The sequence below is a fragment of the Phasianus colchicus genome, chromosome Z (assembly GCF_987193195.1).
Source record: "Phasianus colchicus chromosome Z, bPhaCol1.hap1.1, whole genome shotgun sequence".
In the NCBI taxonomy this organism is placed as follows: Eukaryota; Metazoa; Chordata; class Aves; order Galliformes; family Phasianidae; genus Phasianus; species Phasianus colchicus.
The window spans coordinates 12,010,442-12,031,296 of NC_143476.1; the positions used below are offsets into that span (position 1 = coordinate 12,010,442).

The window sequence follows — 20,855 nt, forward strand, 5'->3', positions numbered from 1 at the left end:
TAACGTGCCCTCTGCCTTTTAAGACAGCCCCAGCAGAGCAGGTCAGCAGGCTGAAGAGCTGCGTGGGTCACCAGGGCTCAGAGACTTCACTCGGCCACCTGAAAGTTGAGGGCCTTCAGCCCAAGCTGCCCTTTTCCATGCAGGCAAGGAGGCCAAGAGAAGGTGGATCGGCACGGTTCTGGTGCAGACAGGGGCTGCAGTGTGAGCAGGCCTACACAGACAAGGCTGTGCCCACACAGAGTGACAGCAGCTTTCGCTGTGAGCAGATTCCCAGGGGGCCTGAGCCATGGCAGTTCTTGATGGCAGCATGTTCCAATCAGCCCTGGAAGTCTTCTCTGGACGTCTGTCGCATTCTGGAATCCACACTGAGGACGCAGTCGCTGTGTCAGAGCAGCTGGCAGAGTCACGGGGAACCGTGACGTAGTTGGCCCAGGGAGCAACAACAAGGCCTGCACTGCTCAGCCAGCCCAGGCCAAAGGGGAGCACGAGAGAGAGCAGAGGAGAGAGGGGGGAAAGAGGGCCAGGAAGGAAAGGCCTGTGCCTGAATGGACGTGTAGCAGCAGCTGCTGACAGCAAACTCGGTGATGGCAGGGGCACAGCAGAGCAGTGCAATGCTGGCAGCTTCCTGTGTCTTTCACACAGGCACTGCAGACATGGCCAGCACTGGGAGATCAGCAGAACTGCTGCACACCTCTGCCAGCCCAGGCCAGAGGAGTGCAGAACAGTGAGCTGCTGCTGAGGGGAGAGAGGATGGCCTGAGAGCTGACCTGAGAGGCAGGGCTGGCTGTGTTACAGCAGCCTCTGTGTCCTCCTCCTGTGTCTGTGAGGGCCAGAGGGCCAGAAGAGAACATGCCCAGACAACGAAGCCCTGCTGTCCTCTGCTGCTCAGCTGGAGAGATGTTCCGCCTTCCTGAAGGACGCTGATCCAAAGGGAAGGAATCAAAGGAAGTCCAGGCTGGCTGTCCTTGTGGGCATCAGCTGCTGGCAGCTGCCTCTGTGCTGCCATGGGCAGGGCACAGCACACACAGTGTTTGCAGTTCCCTGTGTGACACTGGCCCTGGTGACCTGACAGCCAGAGGGAGACAAGAGAAAGAGCTGCCTCCCTCTGCCAGATGAGGCAAAGGTGAGAATCCCAGAATCACAGCATGGCCCGGGTTGGAAAGGAGCTCAAGGTTCATGAATCTCCAACCCTTGGCTCTCCAAGGGTGCACAGGGGGCTTTGTTCTCCCTGTGGTGCAGCTTCAGTGCCAACTCACAGCTGAGCTGGTTGGCACACTGTGACAGCCTGCCGCTCTGAAGCTCTTGGGGCAGTGCTCAGTTCTTTCTGAAGTACTCTGGAAAATGCTGCTTCTCCTTCACCAAGTCTGTTTCCAGACAGACGTCTTTTTCTCCTCTGTACACACAAACAGGATCTTGTAACTCCCTGGCACAGTGCTCAGAAGTGATACTTCTGGAAGCACGTCAGAGAAAAGTGGCCTTGTCCCAGTGGACTTTCAGAGCAGATGAGAACAAGTCTTGGTTGACGGCTTTCTTCTGCTTCTGGAACTGCACAGGCAGGTTGTGTGTTGTCATACTTTATGCCAGAGTGCCAAACTGAAGCAGTTTCTGCAACTTCTTTTTTTCATACTTGTCACTCTTTGCTGAGACCTTAACTTAGTCATTTTTAATGCGCTCTCATCTAAACTACTGCGTCCTCCAGTGTTGTATGAATCAGGACTGTGGGATTTCATCAGTGAAAGGATTCTGCTCTAATGACTGTCATTCTAAAGCTGATATTGTTTCTACCGCATCAGGCTTGCATGAAGCATCTTTGATCAACAGAGAAATCAGAAAAATTGCTTTTCCTATTGCAGTTTCCTTTTAACTAGTGATGAAAGCTGTCAGTTTATTTTTGGCACCAGAAATCCTGGGATGCAACCAGGTTAGATAAGAAGTGACACTGAGTCAACAGTAAAGGAACACAGATGAGATAGCATCACACAGCTCTGGAAAAGATTTTCCAGCTCTGTGTCTACCTACACCTTCAGGAGATGAAAAGTACTGGCTTACTGAGGTGTCCTGGGTTGCAGGTTCTGTTAGTCTCCATTTTTGGAAGAGGTGCTTGCAATAAATACCTTGTAAGGTGAATGAGCTTGATAGAATCAGGGTGTGAAGGAGATGGATTTGCTGTTTCCCGAAGGTGCAGGAGTATTGCTGTGCCTACAGTCAGTAAACAAGGCAGAAATCACTGTGTTCCTCAGAATGAAAAGCAAAAGAATAAAAATCTTTTTGTGAGGGACAGCACGCCTGAATGAAGCACAAATCTAAACATTTAAAATAAGGGCCAGTGTCAAAGGGACTTGCAGTATTTCTCGTGAAGAAATATTTGATGCTTCTTTAGGAAAGTCATCATAACAAAAGTGTACTGATGTCTTTGCTGAGGATTTCCTTGGTTCCAGCCTGAAGGTGTGCGCAGGCATGAGCAGGCAGTGCTGAGCTGCAGGTGAGTGCCTGTGTCCCACAGCAGGAAACCCGTGGATGTCTTCAGGGGTTTGAAATGGGCAGAGCTGTGAAACCTGTAGGGTTTCACTGAAATTGTCCTCTGCTTTAATTTGTAATCTTAGTTTCACCAATGCTTTCCAATGTTATTGTCGTATGAATGCAGATACATGGGATAGGATGTAAAGTTTTTATGGTGCTGCTGTATAATTTTCTGTAGTCATCATAAGCCAATAAAAAAAATAAATGGTAATCAGGCAATCTATTAACAACCTGTGGCACGTGTCAAAACAATGAAATTCCTTGGAGGAAGACAGTATAGCTATATAATAATGTGGCTATCCAAAACTGTTAATTATATTTGATGAGCTGGAGATAATCCTGAAATGCGGGACTTTGATCTTAGCCAAGAATAATAAAAGTTATTATCATTCTTAAATTGGCAGCTGCTATCAAAAGCCTGTGTCTTATTTCCCTTTTGGTAACACTGGCTAAATCAGAGAAAGTGATAAAAGAATTTCATGATTGCAGATTAGGGATTCTTTCCCACTTGACCAGAAGTAATCTATGTCCACAAATGTCTGTAAATACTTTTTCTATCTTGTTTTGCCAGATGAATTGATATTTGAGATGAATGGAAAAAACATTTTGCGTACATAGATAAGCAATGCAAATTTCCTGGGTTGTTTTAGAGAAAAAAGCTCCGGTTATCAGATCGTTTCCATGCAAAATAAGAATTACAGAAAAATTCTCATTATTATTATTCATGCATGAATAAGTTCAAAAAAGAGATGTGGGGGATGTTGTTTCAATTCCAGGTGATAGTAGGAAGGACTGTCAGGATGGAAAGCCTAGTGTCTGCCATGGGCAAAGAAACACTTCTGGTTTTCATGTTCCCTTTGTCATTGAGTGCAAGAGGCCATGAGGAGAGAGTGCCCTAAACTTGGACCCTTTTTGACCATTGCAGCTGAGATGGAGAAGTGTTCAACCTTCTAGAAGGACTTCAGGACAAAGATATGTAATGAAAATAAGTCCAGGCTTGCTGTCCTTGCTGGCATCAGCTGCTGGCATCTGCGTTGCTGCTGCCATGAGCATGGCAAAGCAGGTAAAAGGTTGCTTTTCCTTGTGTGACACAGGAGCTCTTGTCTTGAAAGCTAGAGGGATGCAATAGAAAGAGCTGCAACCTCTGCCAGACATGGCAAAGCTGAGTGGGATGTTGTTTCAATTAGTGCTGATGTCAGGAAGGACTGTAAGGATGGAAAGGCTGGTGTTTGGCATGGGCTGGGAAACACATCTGGTTTTCATTTTCTCTTTGGGTTCCAGAAAAAGAGGAGAGTGTGCCCTAAACTTGGACACCTCCTTCCCTCTTCTGCTGAGATGGAGAAATGTTCCAGCTTCTAGAAAGTCATCAGGACAAAGATATGTAATGAAAATAAGTCCAGGCTGGCTGTCCTTGTGGGCATCAGCTGCTGGCATCTGCATTGGTGTTGCCATGAGCATGGCACAGCAGGTAAAAGATTGCTTTTCCTTGTGTGACACAGGAGCTCTTGACTTGAAAGCTAGAGGGATGCAATAGAAAGAGCTGCAACCTCTGGCAGACATGGCAAAGGTGAGTGGGATGTTGTTTCAATGAGTGCTGATGTCAGGAAGGACTGTAAGGATGGAAAGGCTGGTGTTTGCCATGGGCAGGGAAACACATCTGGTTTTCATTTTCTCTTTGGGTTCCAGAAAAAGAGGAGAGTGTGCCCTAACCTTGGACACCTCCTTCCCTCTTCTGCTGAGATGGAGAAATGTTCCAGCTTCTAGAAGGACATCAGGACAAAGATATGTAATGAAAATAACTCCAGGCTGGCTGTACTTGTGGGCATCAGCTGCTGGCATCTGCGTTGCTGCTGCCATGAGCATGGCACAGCAGGTAAAAGATTGCTTTTCCTTGTGTGACACAGGAGCTCTTGACTTGAGAACTAGAGGGATGCAATAGAAAGAGCTGCAACCTCTGCCAGACATGGCAAAGGTGAGTGGGATGTTGTTTCAATTAGTGCTGATGTCAGGAAGGACTGTAAGGATGGAAAGGCTGGTGTTTGCCATGGGCAGGGAAACACATCTGGTTTCATTTTCTCTTTTTCTTTGAGTGCCAGATAAACAGGGGAGAGTGTGCCCTCACCTTGTAACTCCCCTGCCCTCTTCTGCTGAGATGGTGAAATGTCCCAGCTTCTAGAAGGACATCAGGACAAAGATATGTAATGAAAATAAGTCCAGGCTGGCTGTCCTTGTGGGCATCAGCTGCTGGCATCTGCATTGGTGTTGCCATGAGCATGGCACAGCAGGAAAATGGTTGCTTTTCCTTGTGTGATACAGGAGCTCTTGACTTGAAATCTAGAGTGATGCAATAGAAAGAGCTGCAACCTCTGCCAGACATGGCAAGGGTGAGTGGGATTTTGTTTCAGTTGCTGCTGATGTCAGGAAGGACTGTAAGGATGGAAAGGCTGGTGTTTGCCATGGGCAGGGAAACACATCTGGTTTTCATTTTCTCTTTCTCTTTGAGTGCCAGATAAAGAGGAGAGTGTGCCCTCACCTTAGAACTCTCCTGCCCTCTTCTGCTGAGATGGAGAAATGTCCCAGCTTCTAGAAGGACATCAGGACAAAGATATGTAATTAAAATAAGTCCAGGCTGGCTGTCCTTGTGGGCATCAGCTGCTGGCATCTGCACTGCAGCTGAAATGAGCATGGCACAGAAGGTAAAAGATTGCTTTTCCTTGTGTGACACAGGAGCTCTTGACTTGAAAGCTAGAGGGATGCAATAGAAAGAGCTGCAACCTCTGCTAGACATGGCAAAGGTGAGTGGGATGTTCTTTCAATTAGTGCTGATGTCAGGAAGGACTGTAAGGATGGAAAGGCTGGTGTTTGGCAAGGGCAAGGAAACACATCTGGTTTTCATTTTCTCTTTGGGTTCCAGAAAAAGAGGAGAGTGTGCCCTAACCTTGGACACCTCCTTCCCTCTTCTGCTGAGATGGAGAAATGTTCCAGCTTCTAGAAGGACATCAGGACAAAGATATGTAATGAAAATAAGTCCAGGCTGGCTGTCCTTGTGGGCATCAGCTGCTGGCATCTGCCTTGCTGCTGCCATGAGCATGGCACAGCAGGTAAAAGATTGCTTTTCCTTGTGTGACACAGGAGCTCTTGAGTTGAAAGCTAGAGGGATGCAATATACAGAGCTGCAACCTTTTTCCAGACGTGGCAAAGATGAGTGGGATGTTGTTTCAGTTGCTGCTGATGTCAGGAAGGACTGTAAGGATGGAAAGGCTGGTGTTTGCCCTGGGCAGGGAAACACGTCTGGTTTCATTTTCTCTTTCTCTTTGAGTGCCAGATAAACAGGGGAGAGTGTGCCCTCACCTTGCAACTCTCCTGCCCTCTGATGCTGAGAGGGAGATATATCTATTTTCTAGAAGGACATCAGGACAAAGATATGTAATGAAAATAAGTCCAGGCTGGCTGTCCTTGTGGGCATCAGCTGCTGGCATGAGCATGGCAAAGCAGGTAAAAGATTGCTTTTCCTTGTGTGACACAGGAGCTCTTGACTTGACAGCTAGAGGGATGCAATAGAAAGAGCTGCAACCTCTGCCAGACATGGCAAAAGTGAGTGGGATGTTGTTTCAATTAGTGCTGATGTCAGGAGGACTGTAAGGATGGAAAGGCTGGTGTTTGCCCTGGGCAGGGAAACACATCTGGTTTTCATTTTGTCTTAATCTTTCAGTGCTAGATAAATAGAGGAGAGTTTGCCCTCACCTTGGAACTCTCCTGCCCTCTTCTGCTGAGATGGAGAAATGTTCCAGCTTCTAGAAGGACATCAGGACAAAGATATGTAATGAAAATAAGTCCAGGCTGGCTGTCCTTGTGGGCATCAGCTGCTGGCATCTGCATTGCTGCGGCCATGAGCATGGCAAAGCAGGTAAAAGATTGCTTTTCCTTGTGTGACACAGGAGCTCTTGACATGACAGCTAGAAGGATGCAATAGAAAGAGCTCCAACCTCTGGCAGACATGGCAAGGGTGAGTGGGATGTTGTTTCAATTAGTGCTGATGTCAGGAAGGACTGTAAGGATGGAAAGGCTGGTGTTTGCCATGGGCAGGGAAACACATCTGGTTTTCATTTTCTCTTTCTCTTTGAGTGCTAGATAAATAGAGGAGGGTTTGCCCTCACCTTGGAACTCTCCTGCCCTGTGCTGCTGAGATGGAGAAATGTCCCAGCTTCTAGAAGGACATCAGGACAAAGATATGTAATGAAAATAAGTCCAGGCTGGCTATCCTTGTGGGCATCAGCTGCTGGCATCTGCATTGCTGCTGCCATGAGCATGGCACAGCAGGTAAAAGATTGCTTTTCCTTATGTGACACAGGAGCTCTTGACTTGAAAGCTAGAGGGATGCAATAGAAAGAGCTGCAACCTCTGCCAGACATGGCTAACTTGAGTGGGATGTTGTTTCAGTTGCTGCTGATGTCAGGAGGACTGTAAGGATGGAAAGGCTGGTGTTTGTTCTGGGCAGGGAAACACATCTGGTTTTCATTTTCTCTTTCTCTTTGAGTTCCAGATAAACAGGGGAGAGTGTGCCCTCACCTTCGATCTCTCCTGCACTCTGCTGCTCAGAGGGAGAAATGTCCCAGCTTCTAGAAGGACATCAGGACAAAGATATGTAATGAAAATAAGTCCAGGCTGGCTGTCCTTGTGGGCATCAGCTGCTGACATCTGCATTGCTGCAGGCATGAGCATGGCACAGCAGGTAAATGGTTGCTTTTCCTTGTGTGACACAGGAGCTCTTGACTTGACAACTAGAGGGATGCAATAGAAAGAGCTGCAACCTCTGCCAGACATGGCAAAGGTGAGTGGGATGTTGTTTCAGTTGCTGCCAATGTCAGGAAGGACTGTAAGGATGGAAAGTCTCGTGTTTGCCATGGCAGGGAAACACATCTTGTTTTCATTTTCTCTTTCTCTTTGAGTGCCAGATAAACAGGGGAGAGTGTGCCCTCACCTTGGACCCATCCTGCCCTCTTCTGCTGAGATGGAGAAATGTTCCAGCTTCTAGAAGGACATCAGTACAAAGATATGTAATGAAAATAAGTCCAGGCTGGCTGTCCCTGTGGGCATCAGCTGCAGGCATCTGCATTGCAGCTGCCATGAGCATGGCAAAGCAGGTAAAAGATTGCTTTTTCTTGTGTGACACACGAGCTCTTGACTTGAAAGCTAGAGGGATGCAATAGAAAGAGCTGCAACCTCTGCCAGACATGGCAAAGGTGAGTGGGATGTTGTTTCAATTAGTGCTGATGTCAGGAAGGACTGTAAGGATGGAAAGGCTGGTGTTTGCCATGGGCTGGGAAAAACATCTATTTTCATGTTCTCTTAATCTTTCAGTGCTAGGTAAATAGAGGAGAGTGTGCCCTCACCTTGGAACTCTCCTGCCCCCTGCTGCTCAGAGGGAGAATGTTCCAGCTTGTAGAAGAACATCAGGACAAAGATATGTAATGGAAATAAGTCCAGGCTGGCTGACCTTGTGGGCATCAGCTGCTGGCATCTGCATTGCTGCTGCCATGAGCATGGCACAGGAGGTAAAAGATTGCTTTTCTTTGTGTGACACAGGAGCTCTTGACTTGAAAGCTAGAGGGATGCAATAGAAAGAGCTGCGACCTCTGCCAGACATGGCAAAGGTGAGTGGGATGTTGTTTCAATTAGTGCTGATGTCAGGAAGGACTGTAAGGATGGAAAGGCTGGTGTTTGCCATGGGCAGGGAAACACATCTGGTTTTCATTTTCTCTTTGTGTTCCAGAAAAAGAGGAGAGTGTGCCCTCACCTTGGACCCATCCTGCCTTCTTCTGCTGAGATGGAGAAATGTTCCAGCTTCTAGAAGGACATCAGGACAAAGATATGTAATGAAAATAAGTCCAGGCTGGCTGTACTTGTGGGCATCAGCTGCTGGCAACTGCATTGCTGCTGCCATGAGCATGGCAAAGCAGGTAAAAGATTGCTTTTCCTTGTGTGACACAGGAGCTCTTGACTTGAAAGATAGAGGGATGCAATAGAAAGAGCTGCAAACTCTGCCAGACATGGCAAAGGTGAGTGGGATGTTGTTTCAATTAGTGCTGATGTCAGGAAGGACTGTAAGGATGGAAAGGCTGGTGTTTGCCATGGGCAGGGAAACACATCTGGTTTACATTTTCTCTTTCTCTTTGAGTGCCAGATAAACAGGGGAGAGTGTGCCCTCACCTTGTAACTCTCCTGCTCTCTGCTGCTCAGAGGGAGAAATGTCCCAGTTTCTAGAAGGACATCAGGACAAAGATATGTAATGAAAATAAGTTCAGGATGGCTGTCCTTGTGTGCATCAGCTGCTGACATCTGCCTTGCTGCTGCCATGAGCATGGCACAGCAGGTAAAAGATTGCTTTTCCTTGTGTGACACAGAAGCTCTTGACTTGAAAGCTAGAGGGATGCAATAGAAAGAGCTGCAACCTCTGCCAGACATGGCAAGCGTGATTGGGATGTTGTTTCAATTAGTGCTGATGTCAGGAGGACTGTAAGGATGGAAAGGCTGGTGTTTGCCCTGGGCAGAGAAACACATCTGGTTTTCATTTTCTCTTTCTCTTTGAGTGCCAGATAAACAGGGGAGAGTGTGCCCTCACCTTCGAACTCTCCTGCCCTCTTCTGCTGAGATGGAGAAATGTCCCAGCTTCTAGAAGGACATCAGGACAAAGATATGGAATGAAAATAAGTCCAGGCTGGCTGTCCTTGTGGGCATCAGCTGCTGGCATCTGCATTGCTGCTGCCATGAGCATGGCATAGCAGGTAAAAGATTGCTTTTCCTTGTGTGACACAGGAGCTCTTGACTTGAAAGCTAGAGGGATGCAATAGAAAGAGCTGCAACCTCTGCCAGACATGGCTACCTTGAGTGGGATGTTGTTTCAGTTGCTGCTGATGTCAGGAGGACTGTAAGGATGGAAAGGCTGGTGTTTGCCCTGGGCAGGGAAACACATCTTGTTTTCATTTTCTCTTTCTCTTTGAGTGCCAGATAAACAGGGGAGAGTGTGCCCTCACCTTGGAACTCTCCTGCCCCCTGCTGCTCAGAGGGAGAAATGTCCAAGCTTCTAGAAGGACATCAGGACAAAGTTATGTAGTGAAAATAAGTCCAGGCTGGCTGTCCTTCTGGGCATCAGCTGCTGGCATCTGCATTGGTGTTGCCATGAGCATGTCACAGCAGGTAAGGGATTCCTTTTCCTCGTGGGACAGCTGTTGAGCCATTCTGATTCACCCTTTGCATGCACAGCATATAGTTTTTTCCCACACTGCTGTTTCTATCCAGCAATGTGCATATGTGCAGTGCTACAGACGTTGGTGGCCCTGCCTGTGGAAGGGAGTTGGAGATTCCTGATCTTTCAGGTCCCTTCCAACCCGGGCCATTCTGTGTGTGTGTGTGTGACTGGCTAAACACCAATTGTTGCTATCTCAGCAGGTTTACTGCTAATTATTGAACGCCTGACAGCTGCTTATCAACACTTGGCCACTATTTCTGGACACCTGCTCATCCCTTAATAGAGAGAAGTTTGGAAGGAGGACAGAGGGGAGTCTCTTGTTGCCTGCCTGTTGCATCCCAACTTGCCCACAGAGTGAGTCAATTTGGCCTTGTGTGGAGGCCCTGGCTTCTTTGGAGTCTGTTTTTCTTTTGCTGAGCTTCTCCTATCCAAACAGAATGGCCTTACAACATGCTTTCTGGTCCTTAATACTAAACCCATGCAATTTGTAACTATTACAGTTCTGTAAGTGAGAATTGATCACATGATTGAACAACTGTATTTCTAAAATATGTTATGAAATAACTTCTTTTTACTAATACTAATAAAGTCTTTCTACTTTTTCAAACTGTTTCTAAGGGCAAATTACAAAACACATGGTGCTGTACTGCTTCAGAGCAATCCCGCATTTGATAGCCAGTGCAGAAACAACATTCCATCCTACAGCATTAGCTAGTTCAGAGGTACCAGACGTGTATCTGGATGTGGCTGTTGTGCATAACTGGGGCTGAGGGATCAGAAATGACAGCTCCACTCTTGGAGACCACAGAACTAAAATGGAAAGATAAAATAGTTGCAGGGCAATTGTTCTCTGTGCCTGAAGCAGGGACCGATTTATGGGGGAGAGATTTAACAGTTAAATGAGGATTACAGCTGCAAGTCTGTGAAACAGATATCAGGTGTCAATGAATGTGTTAACAGCTGTGATGAAGAAGAAATGAATCCAAAGGTGTGGGCAGGGGAAGGAAATCGGGGTGGACTCACAATTTTCCCTTACAAAGAACTGCCCAAGGAGGGAGTGGAGCTGTGAAACAGCAACAATATCCCATAGCCTTAGAAGGGAGAGTGGGTCTAAAAGCTGTAACACAGACAGTGGTTAAGGATGGTCTTCTGGAACCTTTTCTGTGGCCTTATAACACCCCAATCCTGTCGGCACGGAAGGCAGACGGCACGTATCGGCTGGTGCAAGATGTAAGGAAATGACTGAACCCGTTCTCAAAAGACAGCCTGTGGTTCCTAACCCCTATACCCTAATGAGTCAGATCCCACACGGACAGCAGTGGTTTGGTGTGAGAGACCTCAAAGATGCTTTCCGGACAGCCTCTGGACTCAGAGAGAAATGGCTGCGTTTGTATGAGGACACATTGTAATCCTATCGTGATTCGTGATGATACTGTCGATACTGGAACTCGTGCTAATCCTTGTCTTTGCAGCATTTGAAGCAAGCAGCTGGTGCTGCTGTCATGCAGAAAGCTCCCTTCCAACCACTCAGCAAGCATTTGGATGAGACAGCTTCCTGCTGGGGAGCCCCACAACATCACTGCTGCCTCCTCCAGAACCATACCTGCAGATGCTTCAGAGCTCTTCAGCATGGACTTCCTTCCTCCCATCAGCAGCTGCTCCTGCACTGACCTTCATTCACACTGGGATACCATCTGCTTCCAGCAGGAGCTGACCTGCGAGACAGAGAAAGGAAACGTGGGATGAGCACCAATGCAGAAGCACAAGGCTGTGTCACCACCACGTCTTGCAGCCTTGGGAAGTCAGCTGCAACTGCAGCCTTGGTCAGAATTACAACGGGCACCGTAAATTAAGTGTGACCTCTGAAGTTGTTGCCATGATCAGAAATAGGCGCTGAAATCGCTCACATAACTGTCGGTGGTTCCCTCCAAATTCTTTTGCTTTGGGGAACAGATGGACTCGGAATGGAAGGACACGAGAAAAATGACATCTGTTTGAGCTCAGCAGACTTGAGAGGTGGGCCTGGGTGAACCTCATGAGGTTCAGCACAGCCAAGTGCAAGGTTTGGCATTTGGGCCGGAGGAATCCCAGGCATTCTTTTGTCATCGTGGTGGTTTCCAATAGACCCCAACAATGAGACATCAGGTCGCCGTGTGGGCTCCTGGGTGACACTGCCATTTCCCAGCCATTGCAGCCTCGGGGCAAATAAAGTAACATACTTTGAAAATATCTCACACTGATTGCATATTTTACTGTTCTTTTACACAAAACAGAAGGGGAGGGCAGCAGATGCATGCAGCTGCATCAACACCCAGGCTGCTAAAGGAATGGAAAGACAGAAACATCAAATATCAATGCCTTATTCTAATGCAAGGAGGGAAGCTTTTTTCAGTGTTACTTTTTATCACTTAAAAGAAGCAGTTGGCACTCTTAAAGGAAAATCCTAGGCCCCAGGTTCTGACAGTGTGGCAATCTGGACTCAGCTGTGACTGATCCAAACAGTCTGTTCCAGATTTTAACATCCCTTCTATGCATTCACAAGTTTTCTCTCTTGACTTCCCCTTACAGCCGTTAGATGCCAGCAAAACATCCCACAAACACTCCTTACCTCTGTGCACACAGGCATCCATCCAACCAGAGCCATCAGTCATTCCCAGCCATGCGCTCTTCCTCCAATCATGGTCAGCATCACACGGCCGTCACGCAGCTCACTTGACTCAGTTTTTCTCTTCTTTCTGGAGGTGTCCTTGCTTCTCAGCCTTACCTTCTCGTGATGTTTATCTCGCTCTGCAGCTCCTGCTCTGAATAGGCTTTCTTGGATTCCCGCATGACAGGCACAAAATGCAGCCACAGCCCCTGCCACCAAGGTCAGCTCTTCAGCACACATTACCTGAGGAGCACTTGGCAACTCCTGCAACCTGAGCAGTGCCAGGAAGACTGTTTCACTTCTGCTTCTCCTGGCTCAGAAATTCATTTTCCTACCTAGAAAATGGAAAAAGAAAAGAAAGAAAAAAAAATCCTGACATTAGCAGACACAATTGATACTATGGAATTCTGGAAGGCAAGGGATTTGCCCTCTATGATGAGAAGTTGACTGCAAAGAACTAAGAAGAGCCATGACCAGGTTGTGAACTTGTGGGTAAAATCAGGAAGTGCAGCAGTGCAGGGCTTCTGGAGGTGAGGGTCTGCTACAGCCGCCTGGAAAGAGAGCCTGTTGGTGGGAGCTGCTTACTGCAGCCAGCAGAAGCATCGCACTCACTGACTCTCATCCTGATGGGGGATTCCAGTCAGTCTGGGAAATCAGCATGGCTGGCTGCAAGCAATCTGACAGACTCCTGGAGTGCAGTGAGAATCACTCTGTGGTGCAGGCATTGGGCACAGCAAGCAGAAGGGAAGCATTGCTGGACATGGTGCACACCAGGGGTTACGACAGGAGGCGGTCAGGGCTGCAGTGACCATGCCCTCCTTGAGTTGGTGATCTCAAGGAATGCGGGCCTGGCAGGAAGCAAAGGCAGGAGCCTGAACTTCAGGAGAGCCAGCTGCAGGCTGTTCCAGGAATCCTTGGACGAGATCCTCTGGACAACTGTTTGTAGGGGCAAAGGGACGGAAAAGAGCTGGTCACTTTCTCAGAAAAAAACTTGCTCAGGTTGCAGGCTGAGCTGCAGGAGAGGAAGGGGAGGAGGTGCCAACACAGCTCTGCACGATGCTCTGCCACACTGGGCAGCTTGATCATGGCTCAGCAGTGGGATCCGACGTGGAGAAGGGGAGAAGGAAATCAAGGATGGGAGGGAACCATCAGACACAGTCGGTGAGTGTCCTTGCAGTCTTGCAGACCCAGAGATTCCCAGTTTTGTTCTGCTTTCGTAGCATTTGTGTGCTGCAGGGTGAGCAAAAGGTTCTGCTGCTTGATTCTTCTGCAGGAGCCGCCTAAAAGGGAAATGGCCACTGAGCTGCAGACCAAGCAGTACTGCCTGACGTTGGCCAGGGGGAGCTTCTCCTGCAACAGTGTGCTGATGACAGGTCTGGAGATGATCTGCAGGGCCAGTTCGTAGATGGGAGCCAGGAAAGGACATGATCAGAAGAGAGAGGTGTTAAGGAGCAGCCAAGGCATGAAAATGCATCAGAAAGCCCTGAAAAGCATCACAAAGCCACCGCCAGGAAGCTTGGGAGTATCATGAGCAGCATCCAGGATGCGAGAGATTATTTGCTACCATGCCAAATGGAAGCAGAGCTCCCCCTGCAGACATCCCAAAGCCAGACAAAACAGGAACAAACCCGGAGCTGTGCTGCACGCACCCCACGGCCACAGCATTGCAAGCTGAGGTGCCTTGCTGTGTGCTGCATTCATCCCAATCTGTTTGAATGAAGGCACTGGAGGCAGTCAAGGCGTTGATTGAGCACAAGTGTGCTTTTATTATTGTATAAAGGACAGGAGGATGTGAGAGGTCCATGGTGAAGATGGGACTCATCCTGTCTTGTCATGGAGAGAGTGGCTCAGAGCTCTCAGTGCTGCTGTCCGGTGCCTGGGACTGGAGGCCTGATTGAAAGTCCCCCTGCAAGAGGCTCTGCTCCTCCTCCCTGACACTGACCTGCTCCTGCATGGAGGTGCTGCTGTCGGGGCACTCACACTGTGCTTGGGATGGGCTGCACTGCAGAGACACTGGGTGACAGACCACACTTGTGACTGTGGTTTCTGGCAGGCCCAGGTCAGCAACTTCAGCAGAGCCAGGTGTAATGAGAGCATGGACTTCGATGAGCTCCTTCTCTCCATTACTGATGTCAGATGGAAGGCTGCTGTTGGAACTGCAGCAATTTGTGCTTCCTAAGAGCTCTCCACTGATGGAAGCACACAGAGCATCCTCGCTACTTGCCCTGGATCTTATGGCTTGGCAAGGGCTCGATTCACCTAGAAAGGATACACAGGGGTTAGTGTCAAACTTTCACAAGCTGAATTACGACAGTGGTACTTGATCAGGGGTGAAGATTTAGGCACGGGATTGAACGCTAGAAAGAGATACATGTGCAGAGCAAGCTTGAATTGTATGTTCCTGAAAAGCAGGGATTTGGAAGCTGCATTTGCACCCTTACCTGCCAGGACTACCACTGCTGTTTCTGAGGGCTGCCTGGCATTGCGCTGCAGTTGGCGTTTGCTGCCAGAGGATGGCTTTCTGAGGCTGAAGCAGCAACACCAACTGCTAGCTGGTGATTCCTCAGTCTTGCTGGGTGGATTTTGCCTGGAGAGAGAAAACAGCCAATGCTGTGAGTCGTGCGTGGTGCAGGGTGAGGGAAGAGCTGCACTGAGCTCTTGGCAGCAGTTGCTTGTTCCTAGCACTACCTGGTTTCTGCAGAAAAACAGAAAAACCCACCCAAACAATGATGCTAGGTCCTGGAAAAGAAAGTCCTCTTTACCTGTCAGATGGAAAGTCGATGACGGTGTGGAATTTGCCCTGCCCAGCTGCAGGGCTTTCTTCCACTTCAATGTCCCTGCTGCTCTCTGTTACCACAGAAGAGGTGCTGTGGCCTCGCCTCTGTGCCTGTGCCTCCTCCAGGCTGAGCAGCTTTGTGGCAGCAGAAGAGACTCCCACAGACTTGGGCCCTGGGAGAGAATTGTGCCCTGTCAGGGAAAACCACAGGTAAGAGCGAGGATCAGAAAGCAGCAGCACAGCCACCACAGTTCTGGGGGAGGTGCTGTATTTTTCTCAGGCTTGCTTATCCGAGCCACTGGAAGAAGAGGAGCCCAAAATAACCATGTGGGCAGAGGTGTGTTTATGGCAAAGGACACGGTCATCATTAAGAGCAGCTTATTGTATCAAAATAGGCAAGGAAAAACCCAAGGAAATGGGGGCAGGGAACTGAGAAAGCTTCGCTGCCACACTTGCATCAAAGTTCTCCTGCATGCAAACCATAATAATGTCTATTTCCTCCTTGTGAAGTTTGGGCTTGGACATTCTCAGCATCCAGCAACAGGATGCCATACCCTAATGGAAGCCCAGAGGTCTGCTGTCCCCTTGATGGTAAAAGAGTATCTCAAAGGTCCTGGAGAAGGCCTGCATTTGATCAAGGTGTCAGGTCAAGATCAAGCTAATGGAGGAAGACACTCACCTGCTGCATCTGCAATGTCTGCTCCGGATTTGGAGCAGAAGAGGACGTCAGTGTGGTTGATGATGAATTCCACCACATCCGACTGCGTCTGCAGCTCCATGCAGGCAGCTCTTCCGCTGGCGCAGGCAGACTCGTTCTGCTGTGATCTGTAGAAAAGGCAGATTTTAGAAGTCATTTCTCCAAGACCGTTTCCCCGAGTCTGAATTGTTGCAGCCAAAAGCTGTCAGCTGAGGCTCTGGAGACTTCCGCAGTGGGCAATCAGTGATGCCACTGCAGAAATTCCCCTGGATGATCAAGGACACGTCAGTCCCATCTCAACAAGACTGCAGAAATTGTCACCTAGACATTGTGCCCGTGGGGATGGAGAACAGCCCAGGCTCCTGCGCTTCTGTCAGCCACAGATTTTACAGGAGAAGAGCACATTTGATGGAGAAAAAGGGAGCACTGTTTTTTTTTTTAATGGAGAACAGATGTAAGCGTTGTGTTGAAACAGAACCAGAAGTTTACCTTAAGAGGTTTGGAGCCCACACAATGGCTAGGTTCTTGGCATGCATGTTTGTTATACTGGAGCTCCCAGCCAGACACGCCAAGTGTCTCATCAGATACTCCAGAGTCCTGGAAAACAAGAGAGGCAAACGTTCAGCACCAACGAGCATGCCGTGCTGCAATTCAGAAAGACAAAGGCTGGAACCGCATCGTTGCCCTCTGCAATGCAGCAGGGCTGAGCTCAGCAGGCTGAGGGCAGCACTGACCTGTAGTGAGGAGCGGGCAGCTGCTGGATGACGTCCTGCATTCTGAGCAGCCGCTCCTCCTCTGTAGCGGCACCAACAGCATCCTGGAGTAGTGCAGAAAGGGAGCGAGACACCAATCAGGCTAGTACACCACTGCGAGTAAACCTCGTGGGGCTGACAGCAAAAGGGCCTCCGAGCTGGGGCACTGCTGCAGCCATCTGCCAAGAGGCCCAGGAAGAGGGAAATGAAAGACGTGGCCTTGTGCTTACCGAGAACTTGCCGTACAGCTGGTGGGTGAGCAGAGGGTTCGGGAGCTCCCTGAAGTACATCTTGCAGAGGGAGCTCACGCTGTGAATGTCACGGACGGTGAGCTCAGGAATCTGCTCCGACTCAAATTCCTGCCTGGAGAGAGGGACGCAAACCCGGTTGAGCGAGAGGAAGGCAAGCCCAAAGCCACACCAGATGCACTCAGGCTGTGTCAGTCGCAGCACTCTTACCGCAGTCTCTGGATGTTGGACGCGACGCCGGACAGGCGGTATATCCCCTGCACCACGCCGTGCTGCTCAATGAACTCAGCGCAGCTCTGGAGGACCTGGGGGACTGAAGAACACGTGCCAGCCGTCAGTGGAGCTCCTGATTCAATCGTGCTGCAGGCTGTGCTTCACATCCCATCCACTAAGCCCAGCCAGGCTTGGCTGAAGCAAATACAGATGTGCTTGTCTCTTAGGAGCATCCGCCTCACTTTATCCTTCAGCCATCAACTCCCATTACACGTGTCTCCACGGCTATCAGCCTGCCCCCTGCTAGATATGAGCTCCCTTTCATCTTCTTTAGATGCCCAGCAGAGGAAGATCTCAGGAATGGGCTGCTCCTTACCATCACGACCGGAGTGGAGAAGATGCTCTCCCAGGTCACAGCCAAACACCCTTTCCTTCTCCACCTCCCGCTCGGTCGGTTTCTTTGGGCGGGCCTTCACCAAGGAACGAAGGAAGGTGAGGATCTTGCTGCGTTTCTTGGGCACTGCACAACAAAAGGAAGAAACCAGGTCATTTCAGGTTTGGCTCCGTTGGACGAGGCCGAGCACAGCACATTCTACAGAGCATGTCAAAAGGGGAAGAACATTACCAACCAGTACATACAAAAAGGGATTTTCCCCATGCCTGGAGGAGCCCAAGGCCAGGCTGGATGGGGCCCTGGGCAGCCTGGTCTAATCTGACATTAAATGTGGGGGCTGGGAGACCATCCTGAGGCGGGAGGGTTGGAGCATGATGATCCCTGAGGTCCCTTCCATCCCAAGCCATTCCATGAGTATTCTATAGTTTTGCCAAGTCCAATCATAAACACAGGAGGATTGGGCCAAATCTCTGCCCCATGGTGTGCATGAAGGATCATCAACCCAGAGGACAATGTGGCATGGATAAAGGAGGTACTAAACATGGAACACACCCCAAAAAAAGACTTCATTTTGCTTCCCCACACCATCAAATGTAACATCCATACCTGGCTTTGGCACAGAATTGATGAGTGCCTCAGGAATGTTCTTATTAATGAGTTCCACACACTCCCCTGGGAAAAATCCAACCTGTAACAAGAAGAAAAGAGAGGCCAACTATTGCATGCAGCACTTCTCAGATCTGAACTGTTAAACCAAAAGCCACGTAACATTTCCCTCGGAACGTGCTTGCCTGACGTTCCATAAGACTATCCAGCAGAAAATGGCCATAGTTCACAGCATAAAGGTAACAATTTTTCAACATTTGCAGCCAAAGGCAAGGTCCCCTGACACCAACACAGGGAAACTGTTTATGTCCATTAGGCATCCTATGCAGGCAGAGCAGCTCTAAGCTGAGATTCCTGCCTCTACTGAAGTTGCACTCTCCAGTCTGAAGCTTGTGCCTACCTGGAAGCCGAGCTTGCCTCTCCACCAGGGGGTCAGCTCCTTTGGTGGCATGTCGATGACACAGATGATGTCTCCCACCTGCAAGAGATTGCAGTGTCAATCCCAGCTTCAGCACGGCTGGGAGGAAAGCACAGCTCAAATGACTGCATTCTTCTGCACTGCCAAACATCGCCGAGCTTGAGAGCACTTGCACCAGTGCAGCTCTGAAGGCATTTGCCATTGTAAAATTGAACAACAAGGAACGCCTTGAACTGCTTACCTCAAAGGAGAGTTCATCCGCTGCCTGGGCAACGTATCTCTTAATAGCATGGGCAGCAGCAATAGCTGGAACATTCACAGGTGCCACCTCATGGTCCAGCAGGGGCTTCCCCTTGTTCTCAGTCTGAAACAGAGAGCACAAGCCACGGTGAGGAGCTGGGAACCAACAAGGAGGATTTCAAGGTGAGGAGCACATCTGCAGAGAAAGCTGCAGGAAATGCACTCGGTCCTTATCATGGGCACTTCAGAAGGAACTGCAAGTCTAATAACGGCTGTTTCTCTCCCTGGTGTGCAGCAGGCACACGCCAGGCAATGCAAAGATGCATCTCTCCCCACCCAGACTAATCAGCAATGGCACTGACGCAGACAGGTGGCCTTGTCCATTTTGCCCCCTCCTTTCCTGCGCTCTTTGTGCAGGAAGGCTGACTGTTTCAGATGCTAGGAGACCGTGAAGAGGGAAACCAAAGCTACGGCTGCAGTTACAAGGTGCAAACAGTGCCATTGCCAGCACCAAGCAGCTCTCTTGAGCAGTCCAACCAACAGCAAGGCCAAACAGAGCAGAGAATGATTGTTGTTTCTGCAGCCATTTCAAGGGAAAAGTCAGTAGAGGACAAACCCCACAGCCGAGATGGCTCTGGTACTTTTATAAACTTGCCACGCTTGCACTACTGTCTTGCCACAGAGGAGCTCTCTTGGAAAGCAGGAGAGCACATCTGCGGCTCACTCTGCTGGCTGCAGTCAGGGAACAAAGACCAATCAGAGCTTCATACTCTACCTCTGTCCATGCCAGGTCAGGCCCACAGCTGATCTCGCTGCACGCCACAGCCATCAGCGTAGGTGTGACAAGCTGGAACTGAAAAGAAACACACTTTTATTTTCTCTGTTCACATCTCTGCTGTGCTCCCTACAGCTGTCGGGCACACTCACACAGCCCAAGCACGCCTGCTGGTGTCCCTGGTGATGCTGTGCAGCTCTGCACAAGCTGGGGCTGGGACTCTTTGCCTAAGGGATTGCTTTCCATAAAACCAGCTGGTCACAGCACCACAGACAGCATCCTTCTGAGGGCTGAGCTGCAGAGCACGTGGAGAAAACCCACACGTGACCAGCGTCCCATCAAAGCTGGATGAGGCTGTGTTACTAAACACGGGGCGTCACGGGCTGCTAAAGCATGTGGGGGGACAAACCATGGCAGGTACCTGGCAAGAGATCAGAACGAGGGAGAGAAATCTCTCGAATCCGCAGCCGTTCCTTGTCACTTTGCTCTGATCTTCCACGAGCAAAAGCTGCAGCAGGGAAGCAGGCAGAGGGTGGAGAGAGGAGAGAGAAAGAGCAGGTCAGTTTGCTTCCACGGTTTAGCAAAGACTACGAGGGAAAAACCAAAATCTGCCCTCCCTCAACTTAAAAACTCAAGTTTTCAACTTAAAACCATTTCCCTTGTCCTGCTGTTATCTACCCTTTCAAAGAGTTGGTTCCCCCCCTCTTTTTAGGCTCCCTTTAGGTACTGAAAGCTGCCATGAGGTCACCCCACAGCCTTCATTTCTCCAGGCTGAACAAGCCCAGCTCCCTCAGCCTGTCTTTGCAGGGGAGGTGCTCCTGTCCCCTGATCATCTCTGTGGCTCGCCTCTGGACCCTCTCCAACAGCTCCCTGTCTTTCTGGACACTGTACTGCAGCTGGGGCCTCACAAGAGCAGAGCAGAGGGAGACGATCACCTCCCTGTCCCTCATGGCCACCCCTCTGCTGATGGAGATAATGTGATCCTATGAGCTCCGCCAGCCAGCAGTTCTCAGCACTCACTGTCCCCCCGTCTCTCCCACACTGTCTCAGCTTACCTACAAGGTGCTGCACAGGACGGTGTGAAGACAAAGGGACGCAGTCGGTGCACAAGTGCAACAAGCGAGCTGCTCAGTCAGAGCTCCAGCGCTCCAATGAAGGGACGCAGCACGCACTGCTCCTCCCCTCATTCTAGCCCTTATGACATCACTGAGGGCCACCAGGCTGCTCCACCACGGACAGGGTGGGGAGGCAAGACCAGTCACAAGGGCAGAAGATTCCAACAGCCCAGCCCAACGTTCTGGAATCAGGGGCTGCTTGGAA

At 49.5% G+C, this 20,855-nt stretch overlaps 1 protein-coding gene and 1 long non-coding RNA gene across 3 annotated transcripts in view; one reads left to right on the plus strand and one right to left on the minus strand.

Annotated features, from left to right (window-relative positions):
• Positions 1 to 4,792, plus strand: part of LOC149912528 (uncharacterized) — a 158,753-nt gene extending 153,961 nt beyond the window's left edge. For both annotated transcript variants that reach the window (XR_016461895.1, XR_016461894.1), the window contains exon 4: positions 4,617 to 4,792. This is a non-coding gene — a long non-coding RNA (uncharacterized LOC149912528). The remainder of the gene's footprint in view (positions 1 to 4,616) is intronic.
• A 9,321-nt stretch (positions 4,793 to 14,113) lies between these two features.
• LOC149912536 (rho GTPase-activating protein 32-like) lies at positions 14,114 to 20,557 on the minus strand. Its single transcript, XM_090131834.1, has 13 exons — positions 20,471 to 20,557; positions 19,957 to 20,043; positions 19,536 to 19,613; positions 18,762 to 18,884; positions 18,503 to 18,580; positions 18,103 to 18,184; positions 17,479 to 17,622; positions 17,100 to 17,202; positions 16,872 to 17,004; positions 16,624 to 16,706; positions 16,379 to 16,486; positions 15,918 to 16,017; positions 14,114 to 14,140 (listed from the first exon to the last, which is right to left on the minus strand). Exons 1-13 carry the CDS (start codon positions 20,483 to 20,485, stop codon positions 14,114 to 14,116), a joined length of 1,161 nt encoding a protein of 386 aa, XP_089987960.1. The 5' UTR covers positions 20,486 to 20,557.
• Between the last annotated feature and the right edge of the window lie 298 nt (positions 20,558 to 20,855).

Bases quoted from the DNA above. Each gene is read 5' to 3' on its own strand.
- LOC149912536 (XM_090131834.1), bottom strand. The intron at 19,614-19,956 runs GTACCTGCCATG...GTTTCTTTTCAG, and splicing joins TCGTTCTGATCTCTTGCCAG to TTCCAGCTTGTCACACCTAC. The intron at 16,487-16,623 runs GTCAGTGCTGCC...CTTGTTTTCCAG, and splicing joins CTGCCCGCTCCTCACTACAG to GACTCTGGAGTATCTGATGA.